This window comes from Phyllopteryx taeniolatus, chromosome 1 (assembly GCF_024500385.1).
Source record: "Phyllopteryx taeniolatus isolate TA_2022b chromosome 1, UOR_Ptae_1.2, whole genome shotgun sequence".
NCBI classification, from domain to species: Eukaryota; Metazoa; Chordata; class Actinopteri; order Syngnathiformes; family Syngnathidae; genus Phyllopteryx; species Phyllopteryx taeniolatus.
The window spans coordinates 28,107,032-28,122,000 of NC_084502.1; the positions used below are offsets into that span (position 1 = coordinate 28,107,032).

Sequence of the window (14,969 nt, forward strand, 5' to 3'; positions counted from 1 at the left end):
GCCATGGAGGTCTTGTCATGTCATGGCCTGCGTTGACTTTCCCAGACTTTTTTTTAATCCCCAGACCATTGCTGAGACTCTTTCGCATGGATGTTTGTTAATTGCAGGAATTTAAAGTTAAATACATTTCCTAAAGGTGTTAACCTGAAGAATAGAAGGTGCAGTCATCATTGTGAGCAGCATGTGTGCTTGAATACCTTTCAATGGATGTCTTCTCAAATATGCTTCTTCATGTCACCACCATCCTTTTTGCTAGCTTGAAGGACATTAGCATTCTCAACGTCTCCTCTTATCTTGTCTAGTGGACCTGCTGAACATGCCAATGGCGTCCGAAGTATTCGACCAGCATGGCCTGAAGCAGAATGAGCAGCTGCTCGATATCTCCCAGCTGGTAGCCTGTCTGACCAGGCTGTATCAGCGGCTGGAGCAAAGTCATGCACACCTGGTCAGTGTCCCTCTGTGTGTCGACATGTGCCTCAACTGGCTGCTCAACGTCTATGATGCGTAAGTGTACTTCAAGTTACTTACTACTTTCAAGCTGTGCCAGACTTGGGAGTTTTCACAATTTGTTATTTAACAGTGGTCGCAGCGGAAAGATTCGCACCCTATCCTTCAAAACTGGAATCATCTCACTCTGCAAGGCTCACCTGGAGGATAAATACAGATGTAAGACACATACACACACTTGAATATCAATACTCGAAGTTGTACATCCCTTTGAAAGCTTGTAAATGCTGAGAGCATTCAGACAGCATGCCCTTTTTGAGCTGAAATGCCCGCACACCACCGTCCCTAAAAAAGAAAAAGTAAAAAATAGAACGCTGTGGAAACTCTCACATAGTTAACATGATCGTTGAGGGACTGGCAAATTCATTTACATTTCTGTTGCTGGGATTAATGGCATAGACGTGCTTTTTTTTATGCTAAAATGGGACGCACGCTGTTGTCTCCATAGCAGGCTAACCATTATCTTTTATTAAATTACTCAAAGACAACTCAGCCAAACTTTATACATACCTGTGAAAAAATGTCTTCCACAGCCACATTGATGGAGGTTTGGTTCCCAATTTGTCCCATCAGAATTGGCTACTCTGCTGCTAGGTAGTCTAGGTTGCGATCTTCTCCGTAGATAATATTCACGATATCCACTCTTCTCATTTTAGCTTCCTCTCCCACAGGTTCCGCTAGAATAATGTAGATATTTTTTAAGTAAATGCAAAAAATACTGGGACCCTTTGGGGTTTATCTGGCAGCACAACAGCTAACATAACACTTTTTGTCATCATGTTCAGTTCAAGTCAGCAGTAGTCAATCACCTTCTCCCATCCGGAAGTACCATAACGCCTATTGTTTACAAACATAAAGGTCTATAGATGCTTTACACATTTGCCTTCTGGAGTACAGCAGATGTATGACGTCAGAGCAGTCTGAATTCTTAATAAATGCTGTGGCTATGTTCTGAGAATGCCATGCTATCATGCCAAGCAGGGTCCTCGGTTCAGAGAACCCAAATCCGTACGCAAGTTGGCATATGTCACTAGCGTCTGCTAGGGCAGTAGTAAAGTCATAATTACTGTATATATTTGTATGTAAAACACTTCCAGGCCATGCATATAAAACCCATCCAGTGAAAACAGCAAGTACTTTAGCAGGTTCTTTTGCCGTGTAACAACATACTCTCACGCAGCTTTTCAAACAAGTTCATTGTGTGCTGTTTATAACCTCGAAATGCTGTATGTCAGGACCCCAATATATTGCGGTCACTGATTTTGCGTTTGGGCATGTGTATGTCCAAATATTTGAGACCTGCCAAGTTCTTGCTCTGAGAACTGAGTATTGGTACACCTGTCCACTAGGGGTGGAGAATTTCATAAAATCCATGCTTCCGTTCGCATCCCGGTTTTGTGGTCACAGAGTTTTGGTTCGGTTTGGTCGACTGTTAAGAAAATCAATTATGTCTTGTATAGTTAGGTTAAAAGTGAAACTAAGCTAAGTTCGCCCATTCAGGTATGTACAATGAAGACTTAGGCCTGGTACACACGTAAAGATTTTTCCACTCTTAAAATATTTTTTATCTGCGACAGACCCCACACACAAAGATAAAAAATCAGGCATTTAAGGGTTGTGGTCATATTGTGTGTGGTGTGCTCCGATAATATCAACACAGAACACCACACATATAATTCTGTTCAAACAACGAACTCTTGCGTGTTCACATGTGATCTCACAAAACCGAAGAAGAAGAAACACTTCCGCCTTTGCGCCAATGTTTCTTGAACATTCCCGAAGGTTGCAGGAGCTGGGAGCCTTATAAAATGGCTCCAAAAATGACTTGCTTTGGAAAGTACTTCTTGCCATCTGGGAAACCCGCTTTTATACAAAAAGATCACATCGGGTAAGACTTGTTTGTTTTTATTTACACTCATTTACCTTTCTTGAGTCAGGGTGCTTCTTGATTGGCTATGTTCCGTTCCACGTCACAATTCACGGCGTCATGACTCGGGAGAGGTTGGCTCTCCCCCACACACATGAAGACTTTTCGTCGTAAATATTGAACACGTTCATTATTTAAGATTGTCGGCCCAGACCTGTTTCGGACCCTAAAATCTGGACGAATCCACTCTTAACACATATCAGACCTGAGAGCAATCTTATCGGATAATCTCTAAGATTGTCTGGCATTTGGCGTGCTTGGTCGGGAAGGTGTCTTTGTGTGTACCGGGCCTTACCCAACAAACAAACACCGCAGACATTAGAATTGCGATGTCAACTTACCTCACAAGGACGCACACTCAGGGGAAGAACAAATAGATCTCTTGTGACAAACCAACACACTTATAGTTCTTATCTTTAAATCTAGGCGCTACACTATAAAAACTCACAACAAACTGCTTTGTAAATACCGCGCTCTTTTCTGGCTTGCTCGACCGTGATGACATGAACATAGATATGGACAGGTAGATATGACACGCCCCCTTTAGCTGTGTGCCAACAGTGACGCAAAACTAGGGAGGTCATGGTCGTCCATTCCATGCGTGGACGGCAAGAAAACCAAAAGACCACAGGTGCCAGTACATTGTGCTGCATACGTTTGCGTACAAGTTGTACAATGGCGTACAATTACGGCATGGGAACTAGGAGGAGTAACCAGTTTTGCTTTTTTTAAAATGCCATGTATTTATAGGACATGCTTTGGCGTTGACAAAAAAGTAAACCTCATGAAAATCAGTTGAAATTAACACGTTTCGACTTAGTTTCGATGTCCATGCATTGCCTTTGAAGGAGGGTTGACCTTCCTGATATGGCCACCTTGTAGTTATGTAGTTACGTCAGTTAGCCGGGCTGCTACAGTGCACGGGCATATCTCGTCTTCATATCTATGGATATGAATCACGAATCAGCTGCCTCTACATTGCCTGTCCCAAAACATAAAACACATACTTCTTTGCTACAGAAGTTTACGCTGCTTCGCCTCTTTAGTAAATGAGAAAAAAAAGCTGTACGTGCCTGCGAACAGGACACATGCGAACCGAACGGTTTGGTCGGTTTTCATAAATGTTTCACCCCAACTGTCCACAAGGAGCCTCACATTTTTGTTGTTTGATTAAGAATAAACACATGTAACTATTGTTATTATATTATACAGTGATTATGGTTTCACAATAGTATTACTGTGATTGGTGGCAATCTCAGCATTTACACAAACAATTTAATTGTTATTTCGTGTCGCTAATATGGAAGAACATTGAAAAGAGTTTATAAGTACAGTATGTTGGAAACCGGATTTTACACTCGAGATCAATGTTTCCAAAATGTTTTTACCTGTTTTGTTTGTGAAAGACAGTTGTGGGAAAATTACAGAAAGTTTTGTCGAAAAAGACTGGTCAAAATAGAAGTACTGACTGCTTTGCTTAGGTAAAATTAAAAAAGTACAGACTCTGAAATATACTTAAGTACAAAAGGTAAAAATTAATATTAACTGTCAGTAATATACGGTACCTGTGTTGATAACTTGGCACAATGAGAAAAACAAAATAGTTTTAATGTAGTAGCAGCACCAGTGCTTGTACTAAGAAGGAAAAAGAAAAAAAAAGCTAGCGTTGGCTTAGGCTTTTATACCTTCAAAAAGGTTACCATAACTGTGCTAACGTTGTGAACTGACGAAGAAAACAAATGTAAAATTGTCTAATGATAAGTGAAAAAAATACAGAATTCTCTTGTACAACACCATTAATAGGAAATAGCTTGCTTCTACGAATCTGTTCTCATCGTTGTTAATCACAGTCCACCTTTTAAGTTCCCAAGATAACAATCAGTCAATTAATCAACATCTGAACAGCTGTTGAGTTTACCTCTCGGTATTTACAGCTTTATCATGTCATCATCCGTGGAGCTTGAAAAAAGTAACATGTCTGTTTTGACAAAGAGGAGAAAGTACACGTCTGTTTTCAAATGTATGACATGAAAGTAAGTCGTCAGATAAATAAAAACTCAAGTAAAGTAAAAATATCTGAAGAATTGACCTCAGTATAGCAGTAATTATACCTTATTACTTCCCACCATTGATGAAAGGCTGCTGTAGACATTAGTTGGCAGATGCACTAAAAGAGACAATGACATTTTTACTGTAGTGCTGAATAGGTTCCCCCTTTGACAGTCTTGTTCAGGCAGGTTGCGAGTGCAACCGGTTTCTGTGACCAGCGTCGCCTCGGCCTTCTCCTTCATGACTCCATCCAGATCCCACGGCAACTTGGTGAGGTGGCTTCGTTCGGCGGCTCCAACATCGAGCCATCTGTGCGGAGCTGCTTCCAGTTTGTAAGTGCCATCCATTGACTGAGTGTCTTTTGCTTTGCTATTGGTTGCCTGTCTGTAGAGTATCTGTTTCCTGACAGTAAGTTAATTATCGTCACAAATCAAGCAGCAAATGTTCAAAAGGTACAAGTAATTGTGCTCTGACTGAATCTAAAAAGGCCCACACACATCTCCTCTGTCTTTTCAGTTTTGTATCAGCAGAAAAAAATATGTTGGTGTCTTGAGATACGGGTTTAATTTGTTCTGTGACCACGCTTGTATCTCGTAGCACTCATATCTTAAATCATATTTCCCCATTGAAATGAATGGAAATGCAATTAATCTGTATATATATATATATATCATAAAATTAGTCTCTTCAAGGTCATTTTCGGCCTTCATGAGCTTCAAGCTCAAATAAATATTGAGAGTTCTTGTTTCCTGCTAAACCCATGTCATCAGCAATTGAGATTTTCTGAGTTGTAATGTACAATCAAAATTCTGTCTCGGTCTTCTGTGCTCTTCCTTTGACCCTGTCCAGGCCAACAACAAGCCAGAACTAGAGGCTGCCATGTTCCTGGATTGGATGCGTCTGGAACCTCAGTCCATGGTGTGGCTGCCTGTGCTGCACCGTGTGGCTGCCGCAGAGACAGCCAAACACCAAGCCAAGTGCAACATTTGCAAGGAGTGTCCCATCATAGGCTTCAGGTCAGCACTAAGTATCTCTTTAACACATGTGTGAGCAGACATCGGGGGAATTTTTGCTGCCTCATCAATTTTGCTAAAAGGGTAATAAAGCATGGAATTAATTTTATTTTCACTGAAGCCCAAATTTAAAAAAAAGGGACTAATCTTGTCTGTATGCATTGTTGAGCGCTGGGCGTGAAGTTATAACAGCACCCTGTGGTCTCATCACGACAGTCTTAAGCATGTACCAAGAGCATTGTTTTTTTGTTTTGTTTTGTTTTTTTGTGATGAAAAGCATTATTAGCAAAGCAAATTTATTTATATAGCACATTTCTTACACAAGGTAACTCAATGTGCTTTACATGATTAAAAACAAAGAAAACATAAACATTTAAAACAAAGAGAAAAAAATAAAAGTACAATTAATACAGCATACAGTGCAAGAAATATCATTTAAAAGTGGAAATGCTCTAAAAAGCATGAGAAAAGAGAAGAGTTTTTAACCTGGACTTAAAAACATTCACACTTCGGGCTGACATCACTTCTGCTGGCAACCTATTCCATTTGTGTGCAGCATTTATAGCTAAATGCTGCTTCACCATGTTTGCTTTGGACTCTGTGCTCCACTACTTGACCTGAGTCTGTCAATCTCAGAGCCCTACTGCGTTTATATTCCATTAGCATTTCTTTCATTTATCCGGGACCTAAACCGTTTAGTGATTTATAGAAGAGTAGCAGAACTTTAAAATCTATTCTAAAGCTGACTGGGAGCCAGTGTAAAGACTTCATAATTGGAGTAATATGGTCTGACCTCTTTGTTCTGGTCAGATCCTAAGCTGCAGCATTCTGAATGAGGTGCAGCTTTTTAATTCTCTTTTTGGGGAGTCCAGTCAGAAGACCATTATAATAGTCAAGTCTACCTGTGATAAAAGCCTTAGTATTTATTTATTCAATGGTCAGACAGCAGAGATGTTTTGGTTGCAGAAAAAATGCCACTGTTCTCCCCTGTACACAGTGTAGATACGTGCAAATTAGGGGTACACCAATATTGGTATCAGTGCCAAGTTAGTATATAGATATAATTAAGTAATTTGCACTGCATGGGGTGCACAACAAATTAGACAAAGCTGTTGCTTTAAAATTCTGAAAGCGTTTTCATATTTAAAGTTTTTGATCTGAGGGTTTTACACATGCTAGTACTTGAATTCACAACTTTGTGTCCTTGCCAGTGAAGTGTGCAATCACTGTTGTGTTTGTGACCATTAAAATAACTGTGATGACATTTTCTATCTGTGCTCTCCTCCTGAAAAGTGACCATACATTTTATTGAAGAGCCCAAAGGCCCGGAATAAAATGCTTGCTAGAAAATCTTGTAACCACTGCAACTGCTGTCAAAACAGGGCAATACGGTAGCTTACTGTCATTGATTTATTCTGTCTTCTTTCCTCGCTATTTACCCATTTTCTTGTTTGACCTCCCCCTTGGTTCTCTAACCATGCAGATACCGGAGTCTGAAACATTTCAACTATGACATTTGCCAAAGCTGCTTCTTCTCTGGCCGTGTCGCCAAGGGTCACAAGATGCAGTACCCTATGGTGGAGTACTGCACCCCGGTATGAGCACATCTATATTCATCCTCTGTCGATTCATGTAATTAAAACGGCACACATACCAAGTGCCTGATTCTCTGAAAATACTTTGGGTTTGTTTGTCACTGTTATGAAAATCCTGTTCCTCTTCACATCTGCATTACCCAGGCTCACTGTAGTACTAGTTCACAGATGACATGTGCACATGCTTTTCCTTGAGCAAATAGTACATTGTATTCAACAGGCAAGCCTTGCAAACTGAATCTCCCTGCTATTGTAGTTAATTGCCCAATTAAACATTTAGATTTAAAGCAAAAACCGCATTTCAACTAAACAGTTTCTCCATATCGCTTCATGGCACCTTTTAAGTTTTAATTGTATCCATGCTGGCGGCACGATGGACGACTGGTTAGAGCGTCTGCCTCACAGTTCTGAGGACAGGGGTTCAATCCCTGGCCCCGCCTGTGTGGAGTTTGCATGTTCTCCCCGTGCCTGCGTGGGTTTTCTCCGGGCACTCCGGTTTCCTCCCACATCCCAAAAACATGCATTAATTGGAGACTCTAAATTCCCCGTAGGTGTGAATGTGAGTGCGCATGGTTGTTTGTTTGTATGTGCCCTGCAATTGGCTGGCAACCAGTTCAGGGTGTACCCCGCCTCCTGCCTGATGACAGCTGGGATAGGCTCCAGCACGCTCGCGACCCTAGTGAGGAGAAGCGGCTCAGAAAATGGAAAAAATGTATCCATGCTGAGTCAAGCATTCCTACCAATTTCATTTATTGTGGAACAAACATGTAAAATGTTTAAATGGTGCGCAGTTTTGTTGCTGTTTTTGCCATTTTTTGTCAGCTCAAACACTTGTCTGTTCTGAATGTTCTATTGTCTTTTCTCAAAGGCAAAATGATGGACAGAAAAGCAATGATGCATCAGTTATGCTGTGCCATTTAAAGTGTCCAACCAGATTGCTGGAAAAGCATTATGAATAAATCTTCAGTAATGTGTCAACTTCTAAAGATAAGACATAAACATATTGAGCAGATCTTCAACTTAAAACGAGTTACTAAAAGAGCCTCTGTACATGAACGCTTAGATATATATTACATTGATATTTGGAATGGGAAGGTCCATGAGGGTGTTACATAAGGAACCTGTCAAGGGGTAAATTTAAAGGTTGTGATTCATTCACTGCCACCCTTCCCAGTTAACACGGATATTAGACTTATAAAGCCGTCAATGGCAGTGAATCTGTTTTAATGATTCTCCTTCACAGCTGGGAATACACTGGGTATGGGAAAATAAGGATGTTTTTAGTAGAGATAAAATGGTATGAACATTTCATATCATAATTGGTGGCCGAAATGTTCACGTTAATTAGTATTATTATGATATTGCTAAAATAAGACATACAAAACCCCACAGATAGATGCACTGAAAGCAGTGCAACAAGTTTTATTTTGAATACATAAATATAAAATCAGACACTCTATGTACTTTTTGCCCTTTAGAAATTATAATTGGCAGCAACCAACATCAAATTTCATACATGCAAAACCCCACAAAATCGATGAAAAATGACGACCGGTAACTGACAGCTTGGTGCATAAGGCTCTTCAAGAGTCTGCGATACCTTTTCCCTGGTTCTAGTTGAGAAAAAATGTTTCAGGGGTGCTAGATGCTTTGCGGGTTAGGCGGGTGCCGTAGAGGTTTCGGGGAGGGAAATGGGAACCACTGGTTTAGGTAATGATATGCATCTGAATTAAGCAAGCTATGTTTCGTAGAAGGTGGATGCCGACGGTCAGTGTTTTGATTAATTCGGATGAAACAATAGGCAAAGATTTTTTAAAGAAAATTTACTCATTGTCAACTTCACTGTTTATAGTTTTTATCTAAGCAGCACTCAGCAGTTTTTCATTTTTTTGCATTACAGCCAAAGGTTTGGTTGTTGTTCACTTCTTAGAACACTGCTTACGGTTATAACGTAAGCAACTACAATCCCTATTGTTACTTTGCCTAGGATCTTTCCAGTGCGCGGGCCACGCCCCCCTTACAGTGTCCCCCACCTATGAGTTGTGCTCTGCCACAGGTCCCTGCAGTGTTTCCATTTTGTGCCAATATCTATATATAATTTTATCAAAGTCTAAATTGATTTATTTTAGGCACTAACAGTAAGATAAAGATAAAAGACTATCAAAACAAACTAAAAATAAGAAAACGGTGTTGCTCATTTGCATATAGCATGTCAGGAGCCCAAGTACGTATCACGCGTCTCATCAGTGAGCTTCAAACTTAGCCCGCAGCATTTGGCGCCTCCACAGAAGTAGCCCATGTGAGCATTCATTCTACACTTTAAGAAGCATGTTTTCACACGACAGGCAATACAATACTCAATAAAATAATAGGCCCATGGTGGTTCAGCTGGCATTTGAGGGACGTGCCATGCCACAAGTGTGTGGAAGGACGGTAGAACATTATCGCCAGCCCAGTACACCAACTCAACTCTTGTAAAGCAAAGCCATGTGTTTAATTTCCCCAATGCCCACCATCGAATGTGTTTTATCATGGGGGATTCTACCTTCAGATGGTTAGGGCTGCTGGGATTGAGTTGAGGGGTGCTTCAAATCAGTAACTGGGCTAGAAACACCTATGGGGGAGGATGCGGGATCACGCACATATACATACACATACCAAAAAGGACAGTGGTTTCGGACCACCTGTAACATTTGCTAGCTCGACAAACTTCAGCTAACTCTTACCAAACAACATGAACAGTAATCTAGTGTTAAATGTAGAAAAATGAGGCCTGGTAATGATAACAATGTTGGTAAGGAGTGGTAGAAATTAAGAAATTTGCCATACAGTATATACTAATTGAAGCAAGGTATGCATAAGGATGTTACTTCAATACTCACTGGAAAGGATTGCTCTGCGTAGCTCGCATTTGTTGCTTAGGACACAGTTAAAGAGAGCTGTGAGAAATGTGGTGGATCAAGCCATTGATGAGGCAAGGAGGGTACTGTATTTTTGTTGTTAAAATGCATTGTTATGTTCCAACTAAGTACTTTTTTCATTTATTTATTTATTTTTTTACCCTTTTCTAGCTTGTTAAAGGACACACAAAACAATTCTAAAGATCTCTGAAATTTTGGGGGTGCTTTTATTCACTTTAGGGGCACTTCAACACCCCCAAAAAAGGCGTAGAAACACCCCTGTGTTTTATAACACTTAATGTTGAATGTGTGTGTGCACGCGCATACGTTTGTGGGCGCTGTAGTATACGTGTGTGTGTGTGTGTGTGTATGTGTGTGCGCGCGTGTGCATTTGTGCGCCCATAGCGCAAACACTGCATATTTTGTATGCCTACACATCACTACATACACCATAATATTACTGCTTAAAACCTCTAGTGGCTGGAATATATTCCATTGGGTTGCCGCGGGGTTTTCCGTTCCGCAACAGGGTGCGCGAGCGACCAGCTAGCTCGCAAGCTAACAGTCTTGCAGCATCCGCAGCGTCACCTACTGGCTTGGGAGTTTAAACATCTACACCGAGCTGGTCTGTAAATTGTGGCATGCAGGGAAGATGCATTTTCAGGGTGTAGGCATAGCTCGCTAGCTAACTGCATGGTGTAGTGGTAGAAATGGGCCTTGTAATAAAAGTAACTCACAATTGCACCGGATAGCCACTGATGCGAATGCAGGATGCTTACGTTCTTGGGTAGAGGGGACACATGCTGGATGCTCAAGTGTGTTGCTGGGTGCGCCGTTCGTTAGTCACACCTCAAAAAATCTATAAAATTGAAAACAGTTTACCGCTCTATTTTCAAAGTTGATTACTACCTAGTTCTTAGTATTTGCATACTTTTCAGACATTATCTTCAAACCTGTATAAAGTATTTAGAAACAAATCAAATTCACATTACATTGTCTGTCAGATGGGAGAAATAAATGGAGGAGAATAATGCTGCTTAATACCCTTTCAGTTCCCCAGGGACTATATAAAATTAATAAGGATGACATTGGGGCAATGAGATTGGGTGATTAGTAAGTGCCATGATCATCTAATAAAGCCTTTGTGATTGATGCATCATTAGTTTTCTGTCCATGATCGGGGTTTTAATCCTTTTGCAGAAAAAGTTCGATATTTCTGAAATGATAATCAGGCTAAGAAAAATAAATAGCTCACCGTGAAAAAGTCATTTATTTTGTTGTTTGATTGAGTTTGAATCTGGGAAACAAAAATTGCGATGCAATCACACACCACGTTATTGTAATAAACAAGCCCTTTTCCTCCAGACTACATCCGGTGAGGACGTCAGGGATTTTGCCAAGGTGCTGAAGAACAAATTTAGGACTAAGCGCTACTTTACCAAACACCCACGTATGGGCTACCTACCTGTCCAGACCATCCTGGAAGGCGACAACATGGAAACGTGAGTCTCTTGTTTTCACAAAGTCTATTGCATTCTACATGGTGACTGAGTCCATTATCTCAATCAGTACCAGTATACAGTGGTGCCTTGAGAGGCAAGTTGAATTTGTTTTGTGACCACGCTCGTAACGTAAAACACTCATCTCAAATCATCTTTCCCCAATGAAATGAATTAAAGTGCTGTTTATCTAGTCCCGCTTCCCAAAAAAAACATACCGTATTTTCACGAACATAAGGCGCACCGTTTTAAAAGGCGCAGTCTTAGTTACGGGGTCTATTTCTGTATTTAACACATACATAAGGCACACCGTATTATTGGTCGCAGGCATGGGAAAACATACGGTAGCATGCATGCACGCTAAAACAATGTTTTTAAAAAGGCAGCGGGAGCAAAACTGAGTACTTTATTGAAGTATTTAACAATGTACTCACGTTATTTTTTGATCAATCCTCATCCACAAATCCATCAAAGTCCTCATCTTCTGTATCCGAAATGAACAGCTGGGCAAGTTCTCAATCAAACACGGCAGGTTCCCTCTCGTCATTGTCGGAGTCAGTCTCGTTGCGGTGCAGCTCTTCAGAAATGATCCCGGCTTTTACGAAAGCTTGAACAACAGTGCAAGCAGACACGTTAGCCCAAGCATCCACAATCCATTCACAAATTGTGGCGTAACTCGCCCGGCGCTGCCTCCTAGTCTTAGTAAAGCTGTGTTCGCCATCTGTCATCCATGGCTCCCACGCCGCTCATAACGTCACTTTGAACGCCCTGTTTACACGGATGTCCAGCGGTTCGTCAAGCCTCCCGGAATGATGGCAAGCTCCGAGTTATTGCCCTCAGTCGAATGGGGACTTTAGAGACGCTTCTCCCGGCTGTTCTTTGCTCATTAATTCATTGCTCGAGTTGGTCGTCCAACTCGGGCCACCTCACCTTGTTTCCACGGAAGTTCAGCTTCGTCTTCTGGACTTGGCAAAGCTCGTTTTCCCACTTGCGAACCATGGATTCGTTTTGATTTTGAATTCTCTCGCAGCTGCGGCTGCTCGATTCCCATGTTCCTCCGCGTAACTGATAGCTTGCAGTTTAAACTGTGCTTCGTAAGCGTGTCTCTTCGTAGGTGCCATTTTCGGGGGTCCTTAGCCAAACTGATGCACATACCGGAACTATATACCTACTGGGGGCGTGTCTTTAGCGTACTCTGTCACGCGCACCCTTCCCCCTTTACGTGTGCATGCTGTCCTCAGTCACGTCCGCCTTCCTCTATATAAGCAGCGTGTCGGCAGGAAATGTTCCCAGTCAGTCAAGCGGAGCGCTCATTAAAGTCACACAACAACATTTACAGATTTTGGAACTCGGTGCACACATAAGGCACGCCGGATTATAAGGCGCCCCGTCCATTTTGGAGAAAATGTAAGACTTTTAAGTGCGCCTTATGGTCGTGAAAATACGGTATTTGCAATGTCTTTTTTAGTAAGAAAAAAAGCGTTTTAAAATGATATTTTGTAAAACAAAATAATAATAATGATAATAAATAAAGTCACTGATGGTGTAGCGGTACACTCGCCTGACTTTGGTGCGGCCAGCGTGGGTTCAGTTCCAACTCAGTGACGGTGTGAATGTGAGTGCGAATGGTTGTCCGTGTCTATATGTGCCCTGCGATTGGCTGGCGACCAGTTCAGGGTCTAGTCCACCTTTCGCCTGAAGTCAGCTGGGATACGCTCCTGCGACCCTAACCAGGATAAGCGTGTTGAAAATGGATGGATGGATAATAAATAAATAAATAAATAAATAATAGTATTATATAATTTAAAAGGTAAAGAATTCTATGTTTTTTTTAACTTTTTTATGGTGCTTCCATTCAATTGACTTTGTGCTGCTCCTTCTGGTGTGTGTGCATTGACTACCTGGGGCCAGTATAATACAAACAGTACATGGAGACAGTCACAGCTTGTCAGTATGCTGCAGTAATATATTAGTCATTTGCAGAGGATAAAGAAAATATGCCTGTGAGTATTGTTGTACTGTATGTCTACATGTTTAACTTCAGTTTGACAGTAAACTTCAACTGCTACTGGCAATGAACAGCTTGAACCCTCTTTTTTTAAGAGTTGTTTAGTATCTGCCAAACTGCTGCTTGTTGTGAAGTGAGTCGAGTTGAGTTTACTGCCACTGTACAGCGCTCGAATCTCAAATTTTTCTCGCAAGCCAAAGCAAAACAAAATTGGCCGAGCAACAGCTGTTATCTAAAGAAATCTGTAACTTGGGTCTCACATATCTCAAGGCAAGACTGTAATTCGTCATTTTAAGGCCCACAGTGTTGTATAAAATCTGTCTTTCTCTAGATTTTTTGCCTAAATTCTTCTGCGTTGAAAATTGCCTCTTTTTTTTGGTGTTGAAAAACTGCTGGAGTTGTGTCGAAAGCACTTTACTCCTTTGTAGAGTTCAAAGGTAGAGGAAAAACTGATTTCTCTCTGGCAATGCACCCTCTTTTATAGTCTTTAATGGGGCCATGAATACGCCGCCCATTATGAGGGTGGGGGTACCTAGTGGGGGCATCTCTTTTCTTCTTTGGTCACCGAGATTGTTTTTTTCATAATAGAATCATATTGCATTCATATTACTACTCACATTTACTCCCATGGTTTTTCACATCCATCTATCAGGTCGTCTGTGAGTTATAATAGACTTCAGCTAATGGCCAAACACTTATTTCCATACGACTATGTTTGTATTGTTTGCAGCCTCAATGTGAGTGACGAGTCAAACATCTGTTTATACTGGTGGGCCAACCTCGAGTGGCTGTTGAAAAAATGCATAGACATGAGATATCGATTGTCTCAAACACTTTTTGTCCATGACAGCAGGTTACAGGATAAGTCCATATTTACAGAATGCAAAGAAGACAGAGCACTAGTCCACCTTTTCATCCCACAAAATACTGTCAAGCTTTCATAATTCCATCTGTTTTTTAGCAGCCTGACACCTGCCAGGATTTAGATGAAGTACAGTAATTCAATAATGATGGAAACCAGATGGTGACGCACACAATGTAATTAATGTTGCATTGTAGTCTGTTTTATAAAGATTGCTGTAATTATACCTGCAGCTATATTAAAAGTCGTTTTGACTGAGGAGGCATCCGTTATACCTGTGGTCCCCAATGAGTTTCATTCCTATGACACTGACATTGCATGAGTTATGCAAGTCAGAACAAGTCTTTATCACTGACCTATACTAACACAGTAATAAAGTCCTAATTACAGTAAATATGTGCATGAAAAACACTTCTCGGCCTTGAAGATAAAATATAAACTGTAACAAAAAAGTGAACAAAATCTTACCTTTATTTCTGTGATTGACTTGCACATTGTAAGTAACATATCATTAATTCTTGCAATGGCAAAAATGTCACATTACTTTCCATTAAAATAAGTGTTTCAACATAGCTTGTTTCAGTCAGGTCCCATCATGCCTTGCTGGGC

General features: G+C 40.9%; 1 protein-coding gene across 19 annotated transcripts in view; it reads left to right on the forward strand.

Moving 5' to 3' along the window:
* dmd (dystrophin) overlaps positions 1-14,969 on the forward strand; it is a 216,594-nt gene that overhangs the window by 191,241 nt on the left and 10,384 nt on the right. For all 19 annotated transcript variants that reach the window (XM_061785408.1, XM_061785324.1, XM_061785369.1 and 16 more), the window contains 6 exons: positions 303-504; positions 581-666; positions 4,658-4,815; positions 5,333-5,499; positions 6,980-7,091; positions 11,357-11,493. In XM_061785408.1, coding sequence (XP_061641392.1) covers positions 303-504; positions 581-666; positions 4,658-4,815; positions 5,333-5,499; positions 6,980-7,091; positions 11,357-11,493 — 862 coding nt within the window. The remainder of the gene's footprint in view (positions 1-302; positions 505-580; positions 667-4,657; positions 4,816-5,332; positions 5,500-6,979; positions 7,092-11,356; positions 11,494-14,969) is intronic.